General features: G+C 36.3%; 2 protein-coding genes across 3 annotated transcripts in view; one reads left to right on the top strand and one right to left on the bottom strand.

Annotated features, from left to right (window-relative positions):
- The window catches only part of LOC129259435 (glutamate receptor ionotropic, kainate 2-like), a 28,045-nt gene extending 22,122 nt beyond the window's left edge, over window positions 1-5,923 (top strand). Inside the window, exons 13-14 of the mRNA XM_064099022.1 lie at window positions 154-5,102; window positions 5,533-5,923. Of these exons, the coding sequence (XP_063955092.1) occupies window positions 154-321 (168 nt within the window). The 3' untranslated portion in view covers window positions 322-5,102; window positions 5,533-5,923. The remainder of the gene's footprint in view (window positions 1-153; window positions 5,103-5,532) is intronic.
- A 931-nt stretch (window positions 5,924-6,854) lies between these two features.
- Window positions 6,855-23,383, bottom strand: part of LOC129258919 (centrosomal protein of 162 kDa-like) — a 35,887-nt gene continuing 19,358 nt past the window's right edge. For both annotated transcript variants that reach the window (XM_064098524.1, XM_064098523.1), the window contains exons 19-31: window positions 22,050-22,162; window positions 21,524-21,671; window positions 19,462-19,611; window positions 18,541-18,702; window positions 17,879-17,962; window positions 16,986-17,234; window positions 15,960-16,261; window positions 15,710-15,813; window positions 13,986-14,122; window positions 13,267-13,491; window positions 11,635-11,784; window positions 10,688-10,740; window positions 6,855-9,960 (exon numbers count right to left, since the gene is read on the bottom strand). In XM_064098524.1, coding sequence (XP_063954594.1) covers window positions 9,729-9,960; window positions 10,688-10,740; window positions 11,635-11,784; window positions 13,267-13,491; window positions 13,986-14,122; window positions 15,710-15,813; window positions 15,960-16,261; window positions 16,986-17,234; window positions 17,879-17,962; window positions 18,541-18,702; window positions 19,462-19,611; window positions 21,524-21,671; window positions 22,050-22,162 — 2,109 coding nt within the window. In that variant the 3' untranslated portion in view covers window positions 6,855-9,728. The remainder of the gene's footprint in view (window positions 9,961-10,687; window positions 10,741-11,634; window positions 11,785-13,266; window positions 13,492-13,985; window positions 14,123-15,709; window positions 15,814-15,959; window positions 16,262-16,985; window positions 17,235-17,878; window positions 17,963-18,540; window positions 18,703-19,461; window positions 19,612-21,523; window positions 21,672-22,049; window positions 22,163-23,383) is intronic.

Genomic DNA, 23,383 nt, shown 5'->3' on the forward strand with positions numbered 1-23,383 from the left:
TCAGCTACAACACCATTTTAACCTAGATATAGCAATAAATGTGGTAAGGTCAATTCTCTTTCGTTCTTAGTAGTAGTCATTTTTTATGTTGCTTTATTGTTTACTTTCAAACTAGCAATGTTAAATCATATCCCATTCTTTTTCCTTATCCAGAAATCGTTATGTGGTGAAATGATGTCGGAACTACGCTTCGCGTTCCGCTGCAACAACAAGCGACGGAACAGCAAGCCGGTGATAGAGCATAAATACATCCCAACCACTACCTACCCTCCAAACATCAATGGTAGGCAATCTATGCAGATGGTTGAACCTCTAGCATGACCCAGAGACTAGAACAAAACATTTTATTTAATGATTGTTAGTCATCCAAATGCTACTCTAGCCACGGTAGCCAAGAACTACAATCGTTAGCTCAGTTTGATTAATAGACCACGTACTAGCGGAAACGACTTGGTTTGAACATGGACCTCGTAGGTTCGTGGTTCGAAAGAGACGGAATATTGTTTTGCTGTTCGTGTATTGATGCTACGAACTGAGACCACCAGAAATCTGAAGCAGATGAGCATGCTACATGGATGCTACTGTCATCAGCTTCCACGATAGCTATGAATCTTCATGACTGCACTTTTGAATAGGAGATTACGATCTTGGCCGAAGCATATTGCGGTAATAGCAATGAACCAGAGTCTCTGTTGTCTTTAGATTTTGCAAAAGGAATCAAGAGAGATGAAAAGTTATTTTTTATATTCAGAGTAGGAATGGTGTTTAAATTGAAACCAACTACTCTGCTTGGAAGAGACTGAGTGATTGATATCTATTCTTTTACAGTACTGAATACAAGGAGACAATAAAGTGATTATGATGAAACGACGATTGATATTGAATTGTTTATATGAAGCACGACGATACTTGCGTATTATGGCAGGTAGATACAGAAGCATTCATTAGATTCAGATACAGCTGCTTGTTGGGGTCACCAGTACATCAAAAGGACTTTCAGTTGTGCATTCATGTTCAGAGGTTACAACCAGGTCCAGTTAAATCAAAGGCCAAGTGTGAGAGGATTTGTTCACCATCTCGAAAAGCATACTTCAAAGAACAAGATGGTGGCTCGGCCATAGATGTGCGACCAGTGTGGTTATGCCTTTCTGTCTACACTGAATCACTTACAAAACCATCAAGGAGAAGCGAGCAGGAACAACTACAATATGTTCTTAAAATCACCATACGAGGCTGTTGTAAAAAATGGTCCACAATAAATAATGCTTCCAAGAGACCAAGAAGACCATAAAGACGACTTGGAAGTTTCCTTATGATTGTTGGGGTAGGAAGATACTGCTTAATATGCTGTTACATCTTCCCAGATTCAAAGTGCTGAGGGAAATAAAGACTTATATTAAACCCCTGAAAGCACAGAACTCTCTCATTTCTATACAAGAGGCTAGAAGCCATGATAGGTTTGAAAGAATATGAAATTCTAACAAAGTGTTTTCCATTACATGTATTTATCGCCTAATAAGATTAGTCCTCAATATGATCAGAATTATAATGGGAAAACACTTGCTAATTATTGGAAAAAATGGCATTGAAAAGACATTATTAATGGCATTACTTACTCGTTCTCTGGTTGCATACTAAAAACATATTTTACCATTTGCTTGGAACTCTCTCCATTATCAAAATTATGAAAGGCAATGAAATTTGGAAACATCGAACACTTTCATCCAGCAATCTTCAATGATTTCAATTAAATTGTGAGAACAGTCATCAAAGAAACTATTTATTATTTTAATGAGAACATCATAGATAACCTTTCAAAGTCTAATGAGTCTCTTTAGAGGAAGTCTATTTAAAAGTTCTGTTTCCAAATACTAAACACAACATCAAAATTAAGTTCCCCCTAAAGAACCCCATCAAATTTGCCAGTCTAACAAATTATTCAAGTTCAAACCAAGCATGGGATATAGCTAGGGTTGTTAGAAATCAGATTCTCGAAAATTAGAGGTATCCATGACTTAACAAATGATTTGTTATACTGGACGATCTGATGGGGTTCTTTAGGGGGAACTTACTTTTGATGTTTTGATTTTATTGATTTATCCGAGAGGAATACTACAACAGGCTTTTCAAATTTAGTTGGTTATTTCAATAAATGTTACTGTATGTTCTATTCTAGTTTTATAGAAGAACGGTATGTACATGTATTTCTTTTTCCTGATCAGAACAGTTTCGTTGAAGGTAAACAACTTGAAATTATAACATCATTGAATTTGATCTACTGTTTACTACAATCTACTGGGCAATTCGAAAAAAAGCAAGTACTTTCTGTGGAAAATTATTGAAATGATGTGTCCTCGCTTTGGGCTTCATATGAAAATGTGTGATGCCCTTAGATCACCATGGCTTGAGTTTTTCTTAAACTGAAGTACAGTGGTGCTCAAAAGTTAGTGAACCCCACCGAAAAATGAATATATTTAAAAGTGTTCAAGTTCTGCCATGTTTTAGATATTTAATCATGAAGTGGGGTGATAAAATGTTACATTCAAGAAAGTATGTTTCTCTGGGCTCACCGAACATTGTAGTGTTGTTGTCTACATTCATTACTAAGCATGAAGGAGTGCATATTGTGGTGGAGTTTCTAACTTTTGAGCACAACTGTATATGGAAAACTGAGGGTTGGAATTTAAAGAAGGTAGATTATTTTAGGGAACTGCCCAAGTGCATTCTATTTGAACTCGACAGAAATTATAGCAAGAGAAAGTGATGATACATGTATTTCCTAATTTACAAAAGTAATAGGCGATCCATATTAGTTTTAAATAATAAAATTATATGTACTTCAATCATAGAAAATCCAAAATAAACTCTCCAATTTGCTAAAAAGACCCATCATGTCAGCAATAAAATACGTAGGTAATATTTTGACAAATGACCACAGTGAAAAACACGATGGCATTATCTCATATAACTGACCTTTATTCTATGAGGAGAGTTTGACAAATGATCCCTCTTTTATACTGACCATTATCATAGTTCTATGATGAAATTGATTATTTAGTATAGTTTCCATGGTAACCGCTTGTACAGAAGGCTTGTCTTCCAGTGTATAGTAAGGGGATCTATACCATACCAAAAAGCAATGTGTATAAATTAACAGAATCAGTGTGTAATAATATGCAAGAGAATGTCTCTATTCGTACGTTTGTCGCTAGACATAGTAATAATCCGAAGTGAACAAACATATTTCATCTTATTGTGCATGTCATTACCTCTGTTCAAATTGATTTTGCATCATTATAGTGTAATAAAGACGATAACTACATCATCGCCTATGATTCTACAATATGTTACTCTGAATGTTTAGCAGAGATGATGTAGATCAATGCTTCAGTTTACAGGGGGTTTTTATATAAAGAGTATTTGACATACTAAAATAACTTTGCAAACATTTTGTTTTATTTCAACCTACACCATTTTAGTAAGCCATGCCATGTATTATGGCATACGCTTTTTTCTTTCTCATGCACGGCAATAAAGATTGGTATATAGTTTCTATTGAAAATAATGAAGATTGTCAATTATTGAAACCTTTATTTGTAGAAGGGAAGTTTTTTATGTAAAGGACTAGAGTAGTATGTAGTTTTGTTTTATATTTTTGCTTATTTGAATCACGCAACTTGCCCGGTGCAAGCTTTATTCTTATTTGATATTGTACAAACTATTTTATCTGCAAAGAACTTATATTCATCTTTATTGCTTGGAATATTTGTATCATAAGGTTGTAAATGTACAAACTTCTTATTAATCGAAAAGTCAATATTATTATTATTATATGCAATGTTTAATGTTAGGTGGCGTATGGTTGTACGCTGGGTTAGCTATTTCTTTGTATGCAATGAATCACCAGCCTGCATAAAGTGGTTCTTTTGAGAGAAGCGCCCTCTAACCGTGAAGGCTGTGGCTTACTATATGACCAGAATACAAAGCGAGTTTACAAGAAATGCCACAAGCGCTATCAAATGTAGACTAAAACAAGAAATTGTTGATGGATAAGCATAATTTTAAAAATAAGATATAAAATTCAAGTCAATTGAGCTCACAATGACGGTGAGTTATGACCGACATTTTGTTTGGTAGTCTAAGTATTAAATCTGATAAATCAATCTCTTGGAGTAGCTGGACATACCAAGAATCACTTGGATTTCTAGTTCCATGACCATCTGTAAAACCAGGGCTAAATCAAAGACGACTTGTATGTTGAGATTTCTAAAGTGCATTGATAACATGGTAATTTCCTTGAAAATCAAATTGAATGATCGCCGATGTTCAGTTTTGGTTCTTGGCAAATGGTGACAAGGTTGATGATTTATTTACCCCTGAATTTTGTGTTTCATTATATTGAAGATGATAACATCTGCGTTACGTTGAAATGTATGTTTAAATTTGTTTCATTTAATTTAAAGAGAATAACTTTTCTTTGTAACAAAAACTCTCGCTTTACCATAGATCAAGTGTAATACTAGAGTATCAGTGATTGTGAAATGATTATAAAATGATTTTTAAACCCACATACAAATTTTACCACAACAGATAATTGCAATGTTAATCCTTAGCGTGCAACGAACACATTTTTGTGTAATTGTACGTATTATCTATACAACCGTAATAATGTATTTTCTCTTTAATAATGGTAGTAGAGGCTTTGCAAAGCAACAAGGCTTCTAGTATTGTGTCCATGGATTTATTTCCAGTCATTCACACCAAGCATGCTTTGGGATTTTCCACATTTTCTTGAAGATTAAAAAGAAAATCCATGAGTTTCAATGCAAATTAATGTGTTAATATACAGTGAATTGCAATAATAAGTTACAAAAGTTCGGCATTACGTTATAATAAGGCACATTACTGCAGATCTAACATGAAATGCAATGTGGAACATACATGTTATAATACTCAAGAACCTGAAGTTTGTAATTTTGATATGAGATGCTACATGTAGGTCAAACTCTGGTTGATTCAACCTCAGAAATGTTTGCGTTACAAACATGACAGTGAAAGAAAGAAAGGAAATGGTAGTTCAGGGCCCTGTTACACGAAGCACAGTAATAAGCCAGTTCACGGTTAGCTCATGATTAACTTTTCTCAAATGACCTTTGTGATTTTTCATAAGGATAAGCACTATCATTTTCAAATGTAGATGTTGCGTAAGATTTACCGGTAGAGTATTCAAATTCTAAGAACAAAAGGCATTGTATAGACCAGGTGACTAGAATAGTACATCAGGGATAAAGTTTGGAAATCTGTTTTATTGTCTGCCTTTGGCACATTTGACTATTGTTTAGGCTACTGTCAAATACCAGTGATTATGAAGGCTCTATTTATTACTCTTCAGCTTGGATGTGATAAATATTTTGAAAGGAATACATGAATAATCATCAAATCACAAATGCCTGTTGGTGAATTTGAAAGCCACCTTCATGGTCGTCTCCAATGACCTTTTTCTGCTCGTGCGCAGTTTACAACCGTGAACAGGCTTATTGATTGTGGGGCTGATTTTCATGATCGATCACACACAATAACCATTTCAAATTAACTGCAGAAATGAATACCATGATCAATCACAAAGCGTTGTGATACAGGGCCCATGTCTGTGAAACTACATGTCAGATGTAATTATTTCATGTCATTTTGTTTCCGTTAAGTTTCAAAGTGATCTTTGTGATCATTATGCCTTCAAATACCTACCAAGTAGTTGTACGTTTTAGTACCTTACAATGATCAGCAATGTCAGTTTGTTTTCATTGCAAAGACTAATCTATGGTCTTGAATTTTGCAGCATGATATTTAATTGTTTCTTTCTTATTGGTGTTGGCACGTTCTTTTACATGGACCGTTGTGATAAAGATGTATCAAACTTTTAAAATGGCTCCAGTCGACATTCATTCATTCATTGTCAGCCTCTTAGAGTTTAGCACATGTGCATCTCCTCCCCTCTCTCTCTCTCTCTAATATAGTGGTTACAACATCAGGGGCCCGTTTCTCAACACCGTCATACGTCTAACTTCTTGACTAATTCGGAGATAGTGAGCTACTTGTCCGCTAACCGTTTCACGAAGCCCTCTTTACCAAGATCGGGTACAACAACCTCACTAAATATTTATGACACCTCCGAACCTGTCATAACTTCTTTCTTAATGACGTAGTGGCATCACGTGGGTAGACTATGACATGCGAAAGTGCCTAGAAATTTTAAAATTATAATCTTACGTAATCAATCATAGAGGTTGAAATTACATCACAAAACAAGTGGGTTAATGCATTCAATGATAATTGTAATACAAAGAAACTATAAAAACCATTCATTTTGAAATAGTAAAATGATTTAATCGATAAAGATTCTACCACGTCAGGCCATCCATAACTGAACTCGTATTTGTTGTTTTCAGACCCCTATTAACAGTTGGATGAATTCTATCTCTAATTTATGCATATAATTTGTCTAATATCGTATCTTTCGGTATCAATGATTAAAAATGTTTCGTTAATCTATATTTTGATGACGTTTAAAATCGTAAAAGTCCGTATAATTATCATCATTTTACAAAGAAAACCGTTATGGTTTACTTTCGTAAACTATTAAAATTGGGTATCCCGGGGGAACCCATCTCAACGTCCACAAGTGATTTTTTAGTCATGAAATGAATTATTCATAATTTAATTTTCTCTGCAATTGAATGCTCCAGTCTTCATGGTCTAAGTATGTATGATGCATAATTCACCTGTGCTATTATTTTGAAAAGATTTATTTCCCAATTCATCATAATATTTGCAATTTTGTCATAATTTTTCTTTTTGAAAATTGTGCTATTTTGTGACTAAGGCTACGTCTCGTCTGCTCTTTTTACCGATAGTATCGATATCAAGGTATTCTAGTTAGGAAACCTTTCGAGAAACAGGTTTAGTAAGATTGGAACTAACTCCGTGGTTGGTGGATAAAGATATGACTAACTTGTCCATGTGTTGAGAAACGGGCCCCAGACTTCTAAAGCACTTCAATTTTGGCCCTTATTCTCGAAAAAGAATTCAATTGTACAAAACCATGGACTGAGCAGATTTTTTTACATACCGGTAATTGTGCATATTTCATTGCATACACTAAGAAAAATCAAATTATTAAAATGTATACACGCTTTTGGCAAAGGGTGCTCAAAGGGAAGCATGATAATACAAGAAAACTGCTTAATCCACAGTTTTGTGCAACAGTACAATTTAAACCTCTTTTGAGAATAGGAGCGATGACAGCCATCAGAGATGGATGGGGATTATAGAAACAAAGAATGGGACAGGAGTGGAAAAAAGAGAAATTGATTTAGAGAATAAGACACCCCCAAAAAGAGAGTTGTAATGTAATTGTATGAGAGAGAAAAGATAGGAAGAGGGAGAGAAGGAGAATAGTGGGATGATGATGATGACGATGATGAAATGATGGTAATAAATGATGATGATGATAATGGTTGTGATGATGGTGATGATGATGATGATAATGATGATGGAAGTGTTAGTGTATTTTCAAAGTATCTGTAGGACATTCAAAGGAAAGTTGGCAATTGCAAAAAATATGTACCACTAAACTTGCACAAGTAGACCTTTTATAAGTCAATAGTTCATTCAAGTTGAAGTAATTTTTTAGACCAAATTACGCAAAACTTGTTATAGACCTCTCCTGATTCAAATTTCTCCTTCCAAGTTGAAAAAACAAATTACGTGGTCTAATATATCTGACTAAAGCTAAGGTACATGTACCTATATTCTTCTAAATATGAATAATGATAAAGACAATACTGTCTTACCATTTCTAATAACCTAATGGTCACTGATTCATTACTTTTTTAAGATATACTCAACATAATGGATATTAAAGACAAGCAAGAAATTACTATTATTAATTATAGAAATATCAATTTTATTTACAGAACAAATGTACAAGGAATTCTATGTTATGAATTCCGAATATTTTCAAATAAATTAGAGTTATTAAAACATTGATGGAATAACAATAATTGCACTTCGTACAGAACAAACGTATGAGGGAAAAAGGAAAGAGATAATCATTCAAAAGACAAAGGTTTGGTTACAAAGCAAGATTTCAGTTGTTATACACAAGGCATTGTTTAAGATTTCATGTGTAAGATTTTTATGTAATAAACTCCCAAATTCCCTGAAAACAATCGATTCAGTTAACAATTTCAAAACAGCCCTTAAAACCGACTTGTCTAAATTGTACCTAACCTCAACAAAGTGAACTCACTAACACATCTCTTCCTTTCCTTTACATGTATATTCTAAAGCGCATAGAGACATGTTTTTTATGTGTTAATGCGCTATACAAAAAGTGACTATCATTATTATTATTAATAAAAATAATGTAATTCACCGGACACTTGCATATGATATCCACTCTGCAAAGTTATCGAGGCACTAAATGTGATCATTATTGCCCTGGTTTTAGCCCAGCTGTATCTCACTGCACAAGCATTTCAAGAAATTAATATTCATGCCAGATATCAATTAACTACACCTTGGCCTGATTGCATAAAATATCTTCAAGTTTCTTAAATAGGTATGGGTGGAGTATCACAACACTCTTTGTAAGTTATGTGCGATTTGTAACCTTTTTTGTGCTAACTTAGTTTCCCAGTATTTTTTTCCCCCATAATAAATCCTTAAAAATTGATTGTTTTTTAAAGGTCATTTTGCTAATGACCCCTCTAAACTTCAAGTTTGCCATACATGTGTCATATCATAGAGTGGACTGACTGGCTGTCCAATGGCAGAACAAATCCCTGTCTTTAAAGCTTTCTAAGAATCTCTCGAATGGCCTACTGTACATCTCCTCCTTGTACCTTTAGATTACCCTTCATGTGTCATAGCATGAAGTGGATTGACAGGATGTCTAACAGCAGAATGACCCTTTGTCTTTTAAATTCTCTAAGAACCTCTAGGATGGCATCCCTGAACCACTGGATTGCCCTACATATGTCATAACATAGAGTGGACTGACTGGCTGTCTAACGGAAGACCAACAACACCATATCTTTAAAGTTCTTTAGGTGTGCCTACTCTAAGTCTGAAGATAGCCTTACATGTGTCATCACATAGAGTGGACTTACTAGCTGTCTTAAAGCATGAGACCCTGTCTTTGAAGTTCTCTATGAATCTCTAGTGGTGCCTGACATGAATCTCAGGATTGCCCTACTTGTGCCATAACAATGAGTGGACCAACTAGCTGTCTAACGAAAGAACTACACCCTGTCTTTGAAACTCTGTAAGAACCTCTAGGATACCCCACTAAACCTCTGGATTGCCTGCATGTGTCATAACATAGAGTGGACCGACTGGCACTCTAACAAATGAACAACACCATGTCTTTGAAGTTCTTTAGTTGGACCTACTCTAATCCTGAAGATAGCCCTACGTGTGTCATCACATAGAGTGGACCGACTGGCTGTCTAACGGAAGAACTACACCTTGTCTTTGAAGCTCTCTAAGAACCTCTAAGATAGACTCTAGCTATACCCTAAACCTAAGGATTACCCTACATATGTCATAACATAGAGTGGACTGACTGGCTGTCTAAAGGAAGAACTACACCTTGTCTTTGAAGCTCTCTAAGAACCTCTAAGATAGACTCTAGCTATACGCTAAACCTAAGGATTACCGTACATGTGTCATAACATAGAGTGGACTGACTGGCTGTCTAAAGGAAGAACTACACCTTGTCGTTGAAGCTCTCTAAGAACCTCTAGGATGGCCTCCAGCTCAACTCGGAACCTCTGAATCTCCATGTTCTTGGATGCAACAAGCCCTTTGAGAGTCAAGATCTCTTGGTCCTTCTCTGAAGTAGCACTGTGAGTAGCTCTCTCCACCAAGAGTTGTAGGTCTTTGTCACGTTGGATATGTCTAGGAAAGACACAGATTATGACATACAAGTAATCTTCTTGTCGTTTATTGATATGTAGAAAATAATCATAATGATAATCTGCTTTCATATACACTCTAGCACTTGTACACCATTACAACATCTCTGCTATCATCCTGGGTCCCGTAACACAAAGGTTAGCAATTAATCGTACGCTTGATTTTTACGAATGATTGTACATTGTAGTCAATGGAATCAATTGTAGAAAATTGTTCTACGGTCATTGCTAATCTTTGTGTTACGGGCCCCTGGTCATAAAATCAGTTAATATCACTCTTTCTTTTCTTTTTAATGAACTGGAACACACTACAGCCTCATTATTGAACTCATTTCAACTTGATTTGTGATTATGCTTTGCATTATCTTGCTCTTGGAGTATCAAAGACAAAAATAACAAGTATTTCTTAAATAATTTGCTTCAATGCATAGACATGTGAAGTTCAAGATGTGATGTGCCCAATACAACAAAGTAATTGTTAAATTTATGTATTCATTCATATGCATAAATATATTATCCTTAACCTCATGGCTAGTAAGGGGTGTCTTTATTCATTTTTTTCTTATTCTTTTTTAATGCAAGTCGTTTGGAGGATGTGTATTTTATGACTGACAAGTAAACCATACCTGTAAACCTGCTTTTGTCAATGAATGGAGAGGATGAATAATCAATGAAAAACAAACACAGATCAAATCACAATATGAAAGTACCTGCTTTCCAATGCTACTATCTTGGCTTGCAGTGCTTCAAAATGCTTCATCTCCTGTAAGATAACGACATACATAAAATTAGATGAATTGCAGGGTAGAAAAGTAGAGAGGGAAGAAAGGTGTGAGATTAAAGAGAAAAGAGATAGATCATTACAGTTCAAGATAAATTAAAGTAGATGCAATTAACAATTATTTCATGAGAAAATTAGTGAACTCAAGGTTAATTGTCACTATATCATTATAGATCTAGACCGGGTACATTTACAGAAACTGAACTTTGTGAAATCATGAAATTTAAGCTGAAAAACGATCATACTGGAGATTGCCAACACAGACAAACACATGTATGACAGTGTATTACTAACGCTTGAAAAAAAAAACGAATTGCTTGAATATCATAATTTTTTTTGCAGATTTTTCAGCAATTACATAATTTTTTCAAAATCCTTTGGCATACATTTTTATTCAATACATACTGACACTAAAGTGGTCACTTTATTGGATTCTGTACGAACTCATTTTGAAATCATTGCCACAACTGGCATTTATCTTGAAACCATTAATTTAAAGTCCCTGATTTCCTATTCTCTAAATTTCAAATTCTGCATTCTTTGGTTTTCTTAAGACCAAGTCCCACGTGAATCTACAATACATGTAGATAAAGCAATTGTAAATAGTGAAAATCTGAATATCGGTTTCTGTAAATGCACAGCAATAAAGCGAACAGATAAAGCTTGGCAAACACATACAAAATGTGAACATGTTCGATCAGCAGATTTTCCGCTGTTGTTGAACTTTGCTCTGATTTTCATGATTTTTTATCCACTCTTCATCATTCAATTTTAATGGCATGAGTTTTTCCTGTGAAATTCTTGTGTTCTTCCCCAATTCCATATTTTTTTCCCCTCCCCATCTATCAAAGAAAGATATTAAGGGTTTCAACTTACCGGTGTGTGGTTCTCCTTAGCCTCTCGTAGCTCCACCCTCAGTTGATCCACCTGCGTCTCCATCACACGCTCCCTCACCCTGGAGGCCTGGAGACGGTCTATCTCCAGACGAGCCTCGCTCAGCTGGTCTTGTAGCTCTCTTACCATCACCTGTGGGGTTGGGGTATGGGGGGGGGGTGAGGAGAAGGGAGTGTTGGGGGGAACATTAATGTGTGCATCTTTCTGTTACCAAGTATTCTGCCAAACTTTGGCAAAAGGAAGCAAGTGACACATCAGTCAAATTTGAGTTATTGTTGTTTCTGAAACACCCTTTGTATGTTGCATGTTCAGGCAAAATTTGGGGAAGAAACAATCGTTCTATGGAAAGATATTGAAGAAAATATGCTGTTCAACTGCGTTGACGCCTATGTAAATGACGAACACAGTTGCTCATTTAAAACAAATGATACTTTTGTAACTTGCTTCCTTTTGCCAAAGTACGGTAGTATTATGCTGCATGTCTAATTTGAAAGAGACCTTCACATTACAGCAATACTCTCAGGTGAGCTATTCCATGAAATGACCAACCTTTTCATACTATAACCAACACCATCTAACTGGATAAATTTAATATACTATGTGCAATAATTGAAACAAACTGGGTCAATATTCTTTAAATGGAAACATCTCTTCCATTAAACATGGTGGTATCTCACAATTCAAACAAAGTTCCATACAAGAGCATGTGTGAGTTCACAAGCATACAAGCAACACGTCATACCATCTCACATTGTGTAGCTTGTTTTATTATAACTCAGTATGTTGCATACAAACAGGTATCATGTGTTCGATAAATTTGTCTCTTATCCTTTTATTTTTTTATTTGCACTTCAGAATATAAACTTCTACATACATGTAGATAGGGCTATATCAGACCTGCCAACCTCTGGGAATGAAAAACTGTATTCTGTGATTAAAAAAAATGTATTTTTCCCATAAAAAGTGTATTTCATAATTAAATGTTTGGTGCACTCGCTCATCGCGGCGCTCAAGCTGCATGCAAGCTAAAATGCGCACTGCTCTTGCAGATGAAAAAAAAACAACATTAAAACATGTGTATATCTTTACCCTGGTTTTAACAAAATGATTGAAAAAAAATAAGTTACCTGAAATTACATTGATCTAATAACCATAATTGTGTACGTTTTATGAAATAGACATATTAAGAGATTATTTTTCTCAATAAATTACGATTTAGTAAAAAAATATATATATTTTTTTTTTTACAAAAAACATATTTTTCAAAGAAAAAACGTACTGCCGTATTTTGGTTGCAAAAACGTACTAAATACGGCTAAAACGTACTGGTTGGCAGGTCTGCTATATACATTATATGTTTATCATTATATTTCTAATAACTACATGAAATAACAATCACAAAATAGCTTTTGAACTACATGTGAATCTGCCTGAGTGAAATCTATCAGAACCAAAGAAATCTGTTTGGCATGATAGGAAAGATTCCACTTAAAAATGTAAATAACACATGTTTGCATATTCTGGTCTGGAGAATTGCTTCAATTTAGACAACTAACTGTTGGCTTATGGAAGGTTGATTTATCTAAAGCAATTCTCTTGATGGAGACCACTAACCTGATGTGTCTCCACCTGACTATTCAACCTCGCCATCTTGGAATCTCCCACCATCAACGCTCTCTCGGCTTTCATCCTCTCAATCTCCATCTGATGATGCGATCTTAACGATGACATCTCTTCGGTAGCTCTCTCTCTTGCCTGTCTGGTGGCGCCCTCCGCTTCGGCCAGCACGGCATGAAGGTGGACCCTCTGCTGTTCCATCTCTAAGGTTACATCATCCAGCTTGAACATTGCACAGAATAGGGGTGGGGTTAAAGGGAAAATGTTAAAAGGAAAAGACTGTACATGAATCTTCATCTGTTTTTATTTTCTCCCGGGCCCTGTTGCATAAACTTTTACTATTCTGGTAACTTTGCCATCCAATGGCAACTCTGAATGAATCCTTAATTTTGATTGGCTGTGGAGCATGTTACCAAATCTTTAAGAACCACAAATTTTTATATCATACACACACTACAGTAGTATGCAGACAAAGCTAGACAAACAATAGCTAACCGCTGTAAATGGGTTTGATCAGCATATGCTTTATTGATGCATAGATTGGCCAAATTAGAATTTGCTTTACATTTGATTAATTGAAGTGTGAGGAAATTCAATTTTGGGAACCAGAAAAATTGTTTTTTTTTTTTTAATCTTATGTTCTTCTCACATTCTGAGAACATTGTTTTCCTTATCATGGAAATCTTGGGAACCTATTTATATGAGGAGTTTCCTACCTGATGTTTTAGTCTCTCATTCTCCATCAGAACATCTGATATATGAGATCCAGTGAAGTTTTCTGGAATGTACGGCTTGGTCGATTCCTCCACCACCTCTGATTTACTTCCTTGTCTCTTTAACTTCTTAGTTTTACCTAGAGAAATGTAATCCAATTGTATATACCATTTTATTATTGTGGGGTAAATTGTGTTAAAATAATATCTGCATGAAGATGAAATAAGCAAAATAAGCAAAATAAGCAATTTGAGCTTCCATGACTCCTCACGCAAGCTCATGAAGTAGTACTTTTCAGCAATATAAATCCTACAAGAAGCGACCGGGAGTTACAGGCCCGCGCCTTCATCCCGTACCAGATGATGATGCTCACATATTGACTAGATAGATTATTGTCCCTCACGTATGCAAACGAGACAAGTTCGAAGTTGTTGCCTTTTAAGCTCTTTGAAACTCTTGTAAAATGCACTCTATAAATAACAATATAATTTATTTATCTATTCATCTTTTTTAACAGTTGCTTATTTATTGAATGAATGAGATATTTTCAGACATATTAGTCAAATATGCAATATATCATAGAAAATTGTGTCTTCACAATTTTTTTAACTGAAATACAACTCCTAAAATTATCAAATCATCTATTTCCTATGCATTCATGAACCAATTTCCTTATTTTTTTATTTATTCTATAAGATATTGGGGGAAATAAGCGATGACCTCTATGACCTGTGACCTTGTGACCCCACAATAAGATCAGATTACTATCAGATTATTATCCCTCCCATATGCATACCTGAGTAAAGTTTGAATATGATTTATCAAATGGTTCTTCATTTATTGCAACGGCAAGTCCTTTTCATGTAAACACGGACCTCTTTGACTTTTGAACTTAAATAAGAGATTATCTTCCTCTGTGCCAATATGAAGTATGTGTCTTTGTTCTCAGATTTCCTGAAAATGTTTCTTTTGTATTACACATCATGGGGAATAAATGTATATTTCAAACCCTTAGGCCCGAATTCACGAAGGTGGTTTTAAAAGCCATCAGTTGAACCCATGGTTTATGCAGATTTTCTGTATACATGTAAATTACACTTATTTACATGTACCACGTATATTTGAAAATGTCCAATGCTGAGGCGCGCTTTTGTCACAGTGCGCCAAATTGACGCATGTTGCCATGGTTAAATATGCTTTTATTCATGAGTCCAATGTTTGAAGAGTGGACTCATTGTTCATTCAAAACAGTGGACTCATGAATAAAATAGCGTGGATAACCACGGCAACAGGCGTCAATTTGGCGCAGTGTGACAAAAGCGCGCATCAGTATTGAACGTTTTCTAATATACGCGGTAAATAAGCGTAATTCATACAGGAAATCTGCATAAACCATGGGTCCAACTGATGGTTTTAAATACTATCTTTATGAATTCGGGCCTTAGTAATTCTTCTTTAATTAAAATTGAAGGAAAAACTGATCAAATTCTCCATTCATTTTGTCTTAGTTCCGATGATAATGATGGGTGCATCGTATTGAAACATTGCAGCATCAACTTACACATTCAGATTGTTATTCATAATTTGTCACCATTTCAGCTGAATGCAAATTCTATATACATGTAGCTGCACTGTTATTTGTTATTTGTTTGCAAGTGAAAACGAATACAAAAGCACTTTCTATTTTCCTATTTTTCCTATTACTTACACTTTTATTATGACATACCTTTGCTACTCTCTGCAGCATTCATTGCATGGAATCTTTCTTCCATCAATCTGTCGACTGTAGCTTTTAGTAGCTCAAGCTCCTTGTCTTTAGCACCAAGCTCTCTGTTTGCGATCAAAGAAAAAAGTCAAAAGAAAATCAAAAATAAAATATTCAAATAGCTCTTTATTTTCATCAACGCTGTTGGTCAACAATTCAATTTCATGAATTCATGATTGTCAAACATCCATTGAAATAGAGAAAGACTTACAAAGCCAGCTGAGAGAGCTTTCCTTGGAGTTCCTTCTCACTCAATCCTCTTCCTATCCGTCCATCCTTTCCATTCCCATCTCCTCCACTCATTCCTGATGTCACTGCCTTGGACAATCGTTTCTTAAGCTCCTTGTTTTCCTTCTCCAGCTCCAGGAGCTGGTTCTTGTTCCGTTCTCTAATGCCGTCCAGCTCCTTCTGCAGTGCTGTCACACTGGTGTGGGGACGGGTCTGGGATTGTCTACCAGTCTCGTACTGCTCTACTTGTGACTCTAGAGAGTTGATCCTGTCTTCATATCTCACCTGATTCACAAAATTTAAGATAGATTTCAATTACTGTTAGACTCTTATCATTGCCAAGATCAAGCAGCTGATGTTACTTCTGAATTGCAGTGATCAAAGGAAGCAAAAAATATCTTATCTTATTTATTCTGCAATGTTTGAGTAAAATATTCATAAGCACAAGAAAAAAGTAATATCTAAGGATGCCAACTTCACACCTATCTTTATACAGACTTTTTTTTGTGGGGGAGGGGTGGATTTGGGAAAAAAAACAAAAAACATTTGTCCATGTTTACAGGACTGAGCTTTGTTCACAAGCACATATATCCAGGAAAATCACAAGCTACTCTCCAGGGTGACTTAAAGTAACCGCAGGAATTAAATTTCCTTGTTTTAATAATCTTGTAATATTATCATCATCCAAATGTGGCAGTACTTTTTACTTCAATCCGAAACTAGTGTCGAGTGACAACTTGCACCAAACTCCAGAAGCTATGTTATATTTACATTGCAAAACACAAACTTGACGCAACGCAATCTCCATTGTGGAAGCATCATAGTGTAGTGGTTCCGACTCTTCTATTGAATTCAGAGGGTCATATGTTTGATTCCCAAATGTTGCAACTATCCACCCAGGTGTTAAAGGGAACCAGGTAGGATGCTTAAGCAAAGTAAAGAAAGTTAGAAAATCCTTGTTGGATTGATCCCCAGGGAGTGGCGAAAGTGAAATGTTATTATCTCATACCTTCATTGCATTGTACTTTTGCTCAACAACCCGAAGACCTCTCTTGTTGCCCTCCTCCTTCCCTTCCAATTCCTTCTCCAACCTCTTGACCTTGTCTTCCAAAAAGGTTATTGACCTTGGTTGACCTTCAGTTGACCTCTGGCCTTTGCCCTCAGCAGGGAGTGGAGATGAGGTGGAGGCAGCAGCGTAGATGAGGGCAGGCAGTGAGTTCGGGTGTCGCCTTCTGATGATGTCGTTCATTTCTCGGACCTGTCCACATGTGATTAACCAGCATGGGATGAATTAAGATGGTGGAATGAGAGGAATTTTATTCTTAGTCTATAATCAACAATACCTGAACTTCATAGACCAAATTGAAGACACCCACAATCTAAAATTGCAACAAACAAGCAAGGTTTGGGACATATCGTGTCTGAGAGCACCCAGTGGGTAGAGTGGGTGTGGCCAAGTCCAATGGCATGCGGGATAAGGAGACCAGGGGGCCGTTTCATAAAGCTGTTCGTAAGTTAAGAGCGACTTTAAGAACGACTGGTGAACCTTTCTTTCGCGCTTAACCATCGCCAATGAATATACCATTTACCACAAGAAAGGATCACCAGTCGTTCTTAAAGTCGCTCTTAACTTACGAACAGCTTTATGAAACACCCACCAGGCCAGACAGAAAAATTATAAATACCATGGTGGTGCCCTTATCCCTACATCATATATATCTTGATGAAACACTGACTACTTGACTTATAAAGCTATACCTTTTCCTGTCTGACCTAAAGGATTACAAATATGATTAAATTACCAGCTGAATTTTGATTTTGAATCCTGTTACTAAGCGCCTTTAGGGAAACCACCTATCCTGGAGAACTTCTTAATATGTAATCTGGAATGATGCCACATACCTGTCTTTCTAGATCTTGTATTTTCTTAGCATCAGCTGCTCTTTCTTTGGCTCTCCTTTGGGCCTCCATATTCTTACTGTTTGGCTGCAGGGTAAAAAGGAATGCATTATTTAAAACATTAGATCATGTGCAAAACATAACACCTCTAAATTCACTTCAAGGTCTAATATCATGGTATTTCATTTTTATATGGCAGGCAAATAAAAGGTGAATTGACATCTCATCGGTCAAAAAAAATATATTATTGTGCTTAGGTCAGTTATTCATGATCCTGCATATCTCAAATGGCTTTTCCAAACCTACATGTAACCTGTCACAATGGTCAATAACAATATCACAACAGATATTTCAATCAGTGTCTCCCAGCTCTTATACTGCTAACACAATTGATAAAAGGCTGGCATTGGAAACGACAGCATGTAATATGTTCATTTTTATTCATATTTCTTTCAATGTCTGATATGTCTCAAATGTTAATACAATGTACTTTCACATCAATATTGTATCTTAATGTATGTATTACCAGTGGAGGGTAAATTTTTCAAAGATACATCAATAAATGAATGAATCTGAATGAAAATGTGGCACTGAATTTTTTAAATACCACAAACTATTGCTCCGATATAGAAAGAGTACATGAAGAATGAAGTAATTTTTTCTACCTTATTAGGACCACTCTTAAGTTGTTCTTTCAATTCCGCTATCTGATCATCTTTCTCCTTGAGAGCCGCTGCATCCCTGTCCAAGAGTTCTTGATTCTCAGTGTACCATCTAACTTTCTTCTGAAGGGATTCCATCTCACGCTCGTACTTCATCTGCAACTCCTGAAAAAATAAATGTTTTGGGGTTTTTTATGATTCAACGTAATGCGCTTAGTAAATGTGCATGCAATACGTGTATGGCTTACTGGCTGAAATGCGCATTGCTGCTGCAGATCAGATGCGCGTTTGAAAGGATTTTCCTTTCGCTTTCAAAATTTTCTTTCTTATTTTCATAGTTTTACATAGGAAAAAACGATTAATGTTCGTATTTTTGCTAAATTCAGAGTCATTGTACAACACAAATAGCGAATATTCTTATTCGTGCAATGATGCGACATTTTGCATTCAGTGAAAGAAAGAGACACTCTATTCGACTCAGCTAACACCTCATTGAATAGAGCATCTTTCTTTCACCTTATGCGAAATCTCGCACAATAGCCTATTCGCTATTTGTATAATGAGGAATACCATACAAGGGAAACAAAAACTTTTGGTCTTTACAGACAGGTAGTCTCTCTGTACAGGTGTTCGCTAAAGTAGATTCAGCTGTATTTGCTGCTTTTTCATAAATGGGGCTCCTAATACATCTATTCTTACTATTAGCTTCAGAAAATTTACTTCAAACAATATAATTTCAGTACCAGAACCAGTTTCTTCAACATGTGGGAAACAAAACTGTCTGCCTAGCAGAGATAGGGTGAAAAATTCAATATGTTTGCTATCTCTCATAGTATTAGGGCTTTATAACTGTCTGAACTAAGAGGGCGGGGGGGGGGACACAACACACTTTCAACGTACATACTTGCTACAAATATCACTTACCTTGAATTCAATATTTTTGCCATCTCTCATAGAATTCAGTCTTTCCTGTTGCCTAGTCTTCTCTCTGACTAGCTGCTCAATGTGGTCTTCAAGTTCTTTCTTCTCCTGGGTCAACTGTCTAGCATCCGCTCTTAATGTAGCTTCACATACCTGTGCCATCCCATGATAAAGACACAATCAATCGTTCAATTAAGTACAACTGGAAGTGTTGGTGAATATCTTTTCTTGTCATGCTGGGCCGCGGCAGACACACATCACTGGCTCTTTCCGTCATTTCCTTCTGGTGCACGAAGCAGTCAGCAACACACATCACATGGAAATGCTATTACAGTAAACGTCGTGCACGTGCCCAAAATGCATCAAGTGTGTGGCGGGCGTGCGCGGGACACAAAAAACTTCGCCCACAAGATGGCGCCATTTCATTATACAGGAAAGGAACGGATGAGGTTGCTATATAAAGGGCCAATGCACTACACATGAATGGCTGAATATGTACATGAATAATACATGAATTAACACATTACAACAGGTAGCGCGTAGGTAAGTTTAACGTGATCAGTCATGTTTTAATTTTGGGGGTGGGGCTACTTTATACAACCTAAAGTACTGCCTAAATCTGCAACATTAGAGAAGCTTGAACATCGCAGTGAATGAGGATTTTCCAGGACTCTTTTTTTTTCTGTGTGCTCTTATGAGCAGTTCGGAGGCCAAATCGTCTCAAGCACCGCGCAATTTTTCCCTGATCAGGACTGTACAGTATATCTTCAATGGATGGGATTGGACAAAGCACTCTCAGAGTATTAGGAAGATACTGTCTTGATGATAATGAATCTACTTAGTGCATGTGTGCAGGAGGACTTCAGAATAACAAGGATGATAAGAAATTTACTAGATTCTGCTCAGACTAGGGAAACATACACTGCACACAGAATTTCATGAATGGGACCTCACACATGTATGATTGACATCACATTTGAGGTGCTTTGTCACATTTGAATGTGAGCCTATTTGAGAAGCAGACATCCTCACAGTCGACTTTTTTACTGTAACTGTCTTCTATAATCCGCTGAGAGACGTCGTTCTTATTGATTAATTGCCAAAAGGCAGACTATCCTGACTTTAGCCAGGAACGTCTCCAGAGACTTGTCATCTTATCTACCCATTGCTGCCAAGACTTCTCAACTCTTTTGCTCCAAATCATCACATCTCATCTCAAGGACTTAACCTTACCTCACACAAAGTTCGCTCTTAACTCTCAGATATGTCTTTCTCTTTCAATTCCAACTCAGTGTGGTCCATTTTCATTTCTCATCAACATCCTTTCAGTCCATCCCAAACAGTCATTACACTGACTAACGACATGGTGAACCATAAGCCTCTTCTACGTTATCTGTTTTATCACGCAAACCTTCAAAATTCACCAGATTATCATCAGTTGTATCGATATTTCAAATGAGATGGAAACCATCAGACAATTGTCAACTATTGGTCACCCTTCTAGCCTAATTGCAAAATTAATCATATATAATATCCACAACCATCAGAGCACATGCCCCTATTGCTATGGAAACTAAAACAAAATGTCAGTTTGATGCTGTTATGTTGGCGCAGACTAGACACTTGCATCAATTCAAGTTTCTCACACTAACATTTCCATCATCATCATTATCATCATCTTCATCATCATCATCATCATCATCATCATCATCATCATCATCATCATCATCATCCTCATCATCATCATCATCATCATCATCATCATCATCATCATCATCATCATCATCATCATCATCATCATCATCATCATCATCATCATCATCATCATCATCATCATCATCATCACCATCACCATCATCATCATCATAACCACCACTAGTCCACTACCATCATTATTATCACAATGATCATCATCATCATCATCACAATCACCATCATCACAATCACGATCACCATCATCACTATCATCACCATCATCACCATCATCACCATCATCATCATTTTCATCACCACCATCTTCATCATCAATGATTGTCATTATCATCATCATCATCCACTTGCATACCTCATGTTCTTTGATCTCTGCCTGTAATTCCGCTATCTTTCCTGCTCCCAGTACAGCTGTATTCCCTGCAGCTATCTCTTGCTGTATTCTATCGCCTGTGATGATGCCTTTGTTCCTCAATGCTCTGTCTTTCATCTCCATCAGCTCTCTTTATAGAAAGAAAAGTGAAAGATTGAGGGTTCTAATCCTCCCGTGTAGAGGAGAGGCAGTTATAGTGCCCCCCAGGCACATGAGATGCCAAACATAATAATATAAATAATACCAATAATCATTAACAATAACACCAATTACGAATATAAACTTGATCCCTTTGACAAGAGTGTCAACATCATTGGCAACATCATTGGCAGAGGCAATATAAGTTTCAAGACAACGCACATTAAATTATCACAAGAGCAAAACAAGATAGATAGTCATCAGTGATCCCAACAGCCAGCCTTAAATAATGCCTTCTGCACACATATAATTTCGCAGGTGGAGGCATTAAAACAAAAGGTCGGTAAAAGGTTGTAGTAACGAAACATACCTTAGGTTGCCGACTTCCGTTTGCAGTCTCTGGTTCTCTTTGAACATCCTTGCCTCGTTTTCTTTGTTGCCTCCTTGGAGTGTCTTGACCTCACCAAACAGTCGTTCATTCTCCTGAAAACAAGACAAAATACATTCCATAATTGATCTTTGTGGCAGAACACAAAGTGAATCTACTCACCACCATGCAACATTCTTCTGGTCAATAGAGCACCCATTATCCATACACAATTCCCACATCCAATCAACAAGGTCCAATGGGCAGTGTCAAAAGAGTGCCAAACCTAAACAATTTTGGTTCACATTTATTTCACCTGTTCTCTGATTAAGCTTCGAAGGTCCCTTTGGAAGCACACCATGACATTAAATGTCACCTGCCATACCAAAACCAACAATAAGTCGACAAAAATGAATATTTCGATTTTTATTGAGCTTGAAAATTCATTTCCTAAGCTTTAAAATGATATATAATATGTTAAAATTGACCAACAATTACCATTACAAGTACTTGATTGAATGCAGAGGAAATTCAGCAAGAGCTTAAAAAATAGGGAGAAAACAAGTTTGAAGTTTGGGGTTCACTCAAGCATGAGATGTGCATACTGTGTAATCTCAGTGAAACTTCCAAGCAGTCTGAAAAAGTAGGGTCCAAGAAACTCTTGTATCTTTTCTTTTATTCAACTTCACGACTTCAAATTTTCACATTATAAAGAAGAAGAATTGCTCTTTCAGATAAGCTATTTTTTAATTTTTTGATTTGGAGACTAAATTACTATTTTGGCTATTGGCAGAAAACCTTACCTGGTGACTTATTGGTGGTTTGGGGTGGTAGGTCACAAACGGTATGCAATATTCGCTATACTAGAACTGAATGTTATGATCATGTTATTACATGTATGAACATTGTTCAACAATTACTCATGAGGAACAATGATCAAGGTATTACAGCTGATAACCTAATACCCAAATATGCAATATCAATCGGCTCTGCTAGAAATTAAATTCAGTGCTTTGCAGTGCAGGCAGGGGAGGGAAGCAGAAGACAAGGCCAAGTACTACACGTCCAAGGCCAAAAATCCTCGAAATTCTTGAGGATAATGCCGAAGACCAAGAGCCTGTTTCATAAAAGATTTCCAACTGATGTTAATTTGCCATAATGACAACTGTCTACCATGGTAGCAGGGCTAAACAGCAGATCACAATCAAGGTTTCCATGGTAGTTGCCATAATGGCAAAGTTACCGTAGTTGTAACCAGACCTGCCAATCTCTGGGAATGAAAAACTGTATTTTGTGATTTAAAAAAATGTATTTTTCCCAAAAAAAAGTGTATTTCA

This window comes from Lytechinus pictus, chromosome 4, assembly GCF_037042905.1.
Source record: "Lytechinus pictus isolate F3 Inbred chromosome 4, Lp3.0, whole genome shotgun sequence".
NCBI classification, from domain to species: Eukaryota; Metazoa; Echinodermata; class Echinoidea; order Temnopleuroida; family Toxopneustidae; genus Lytechinus; species Lytechinus pictus.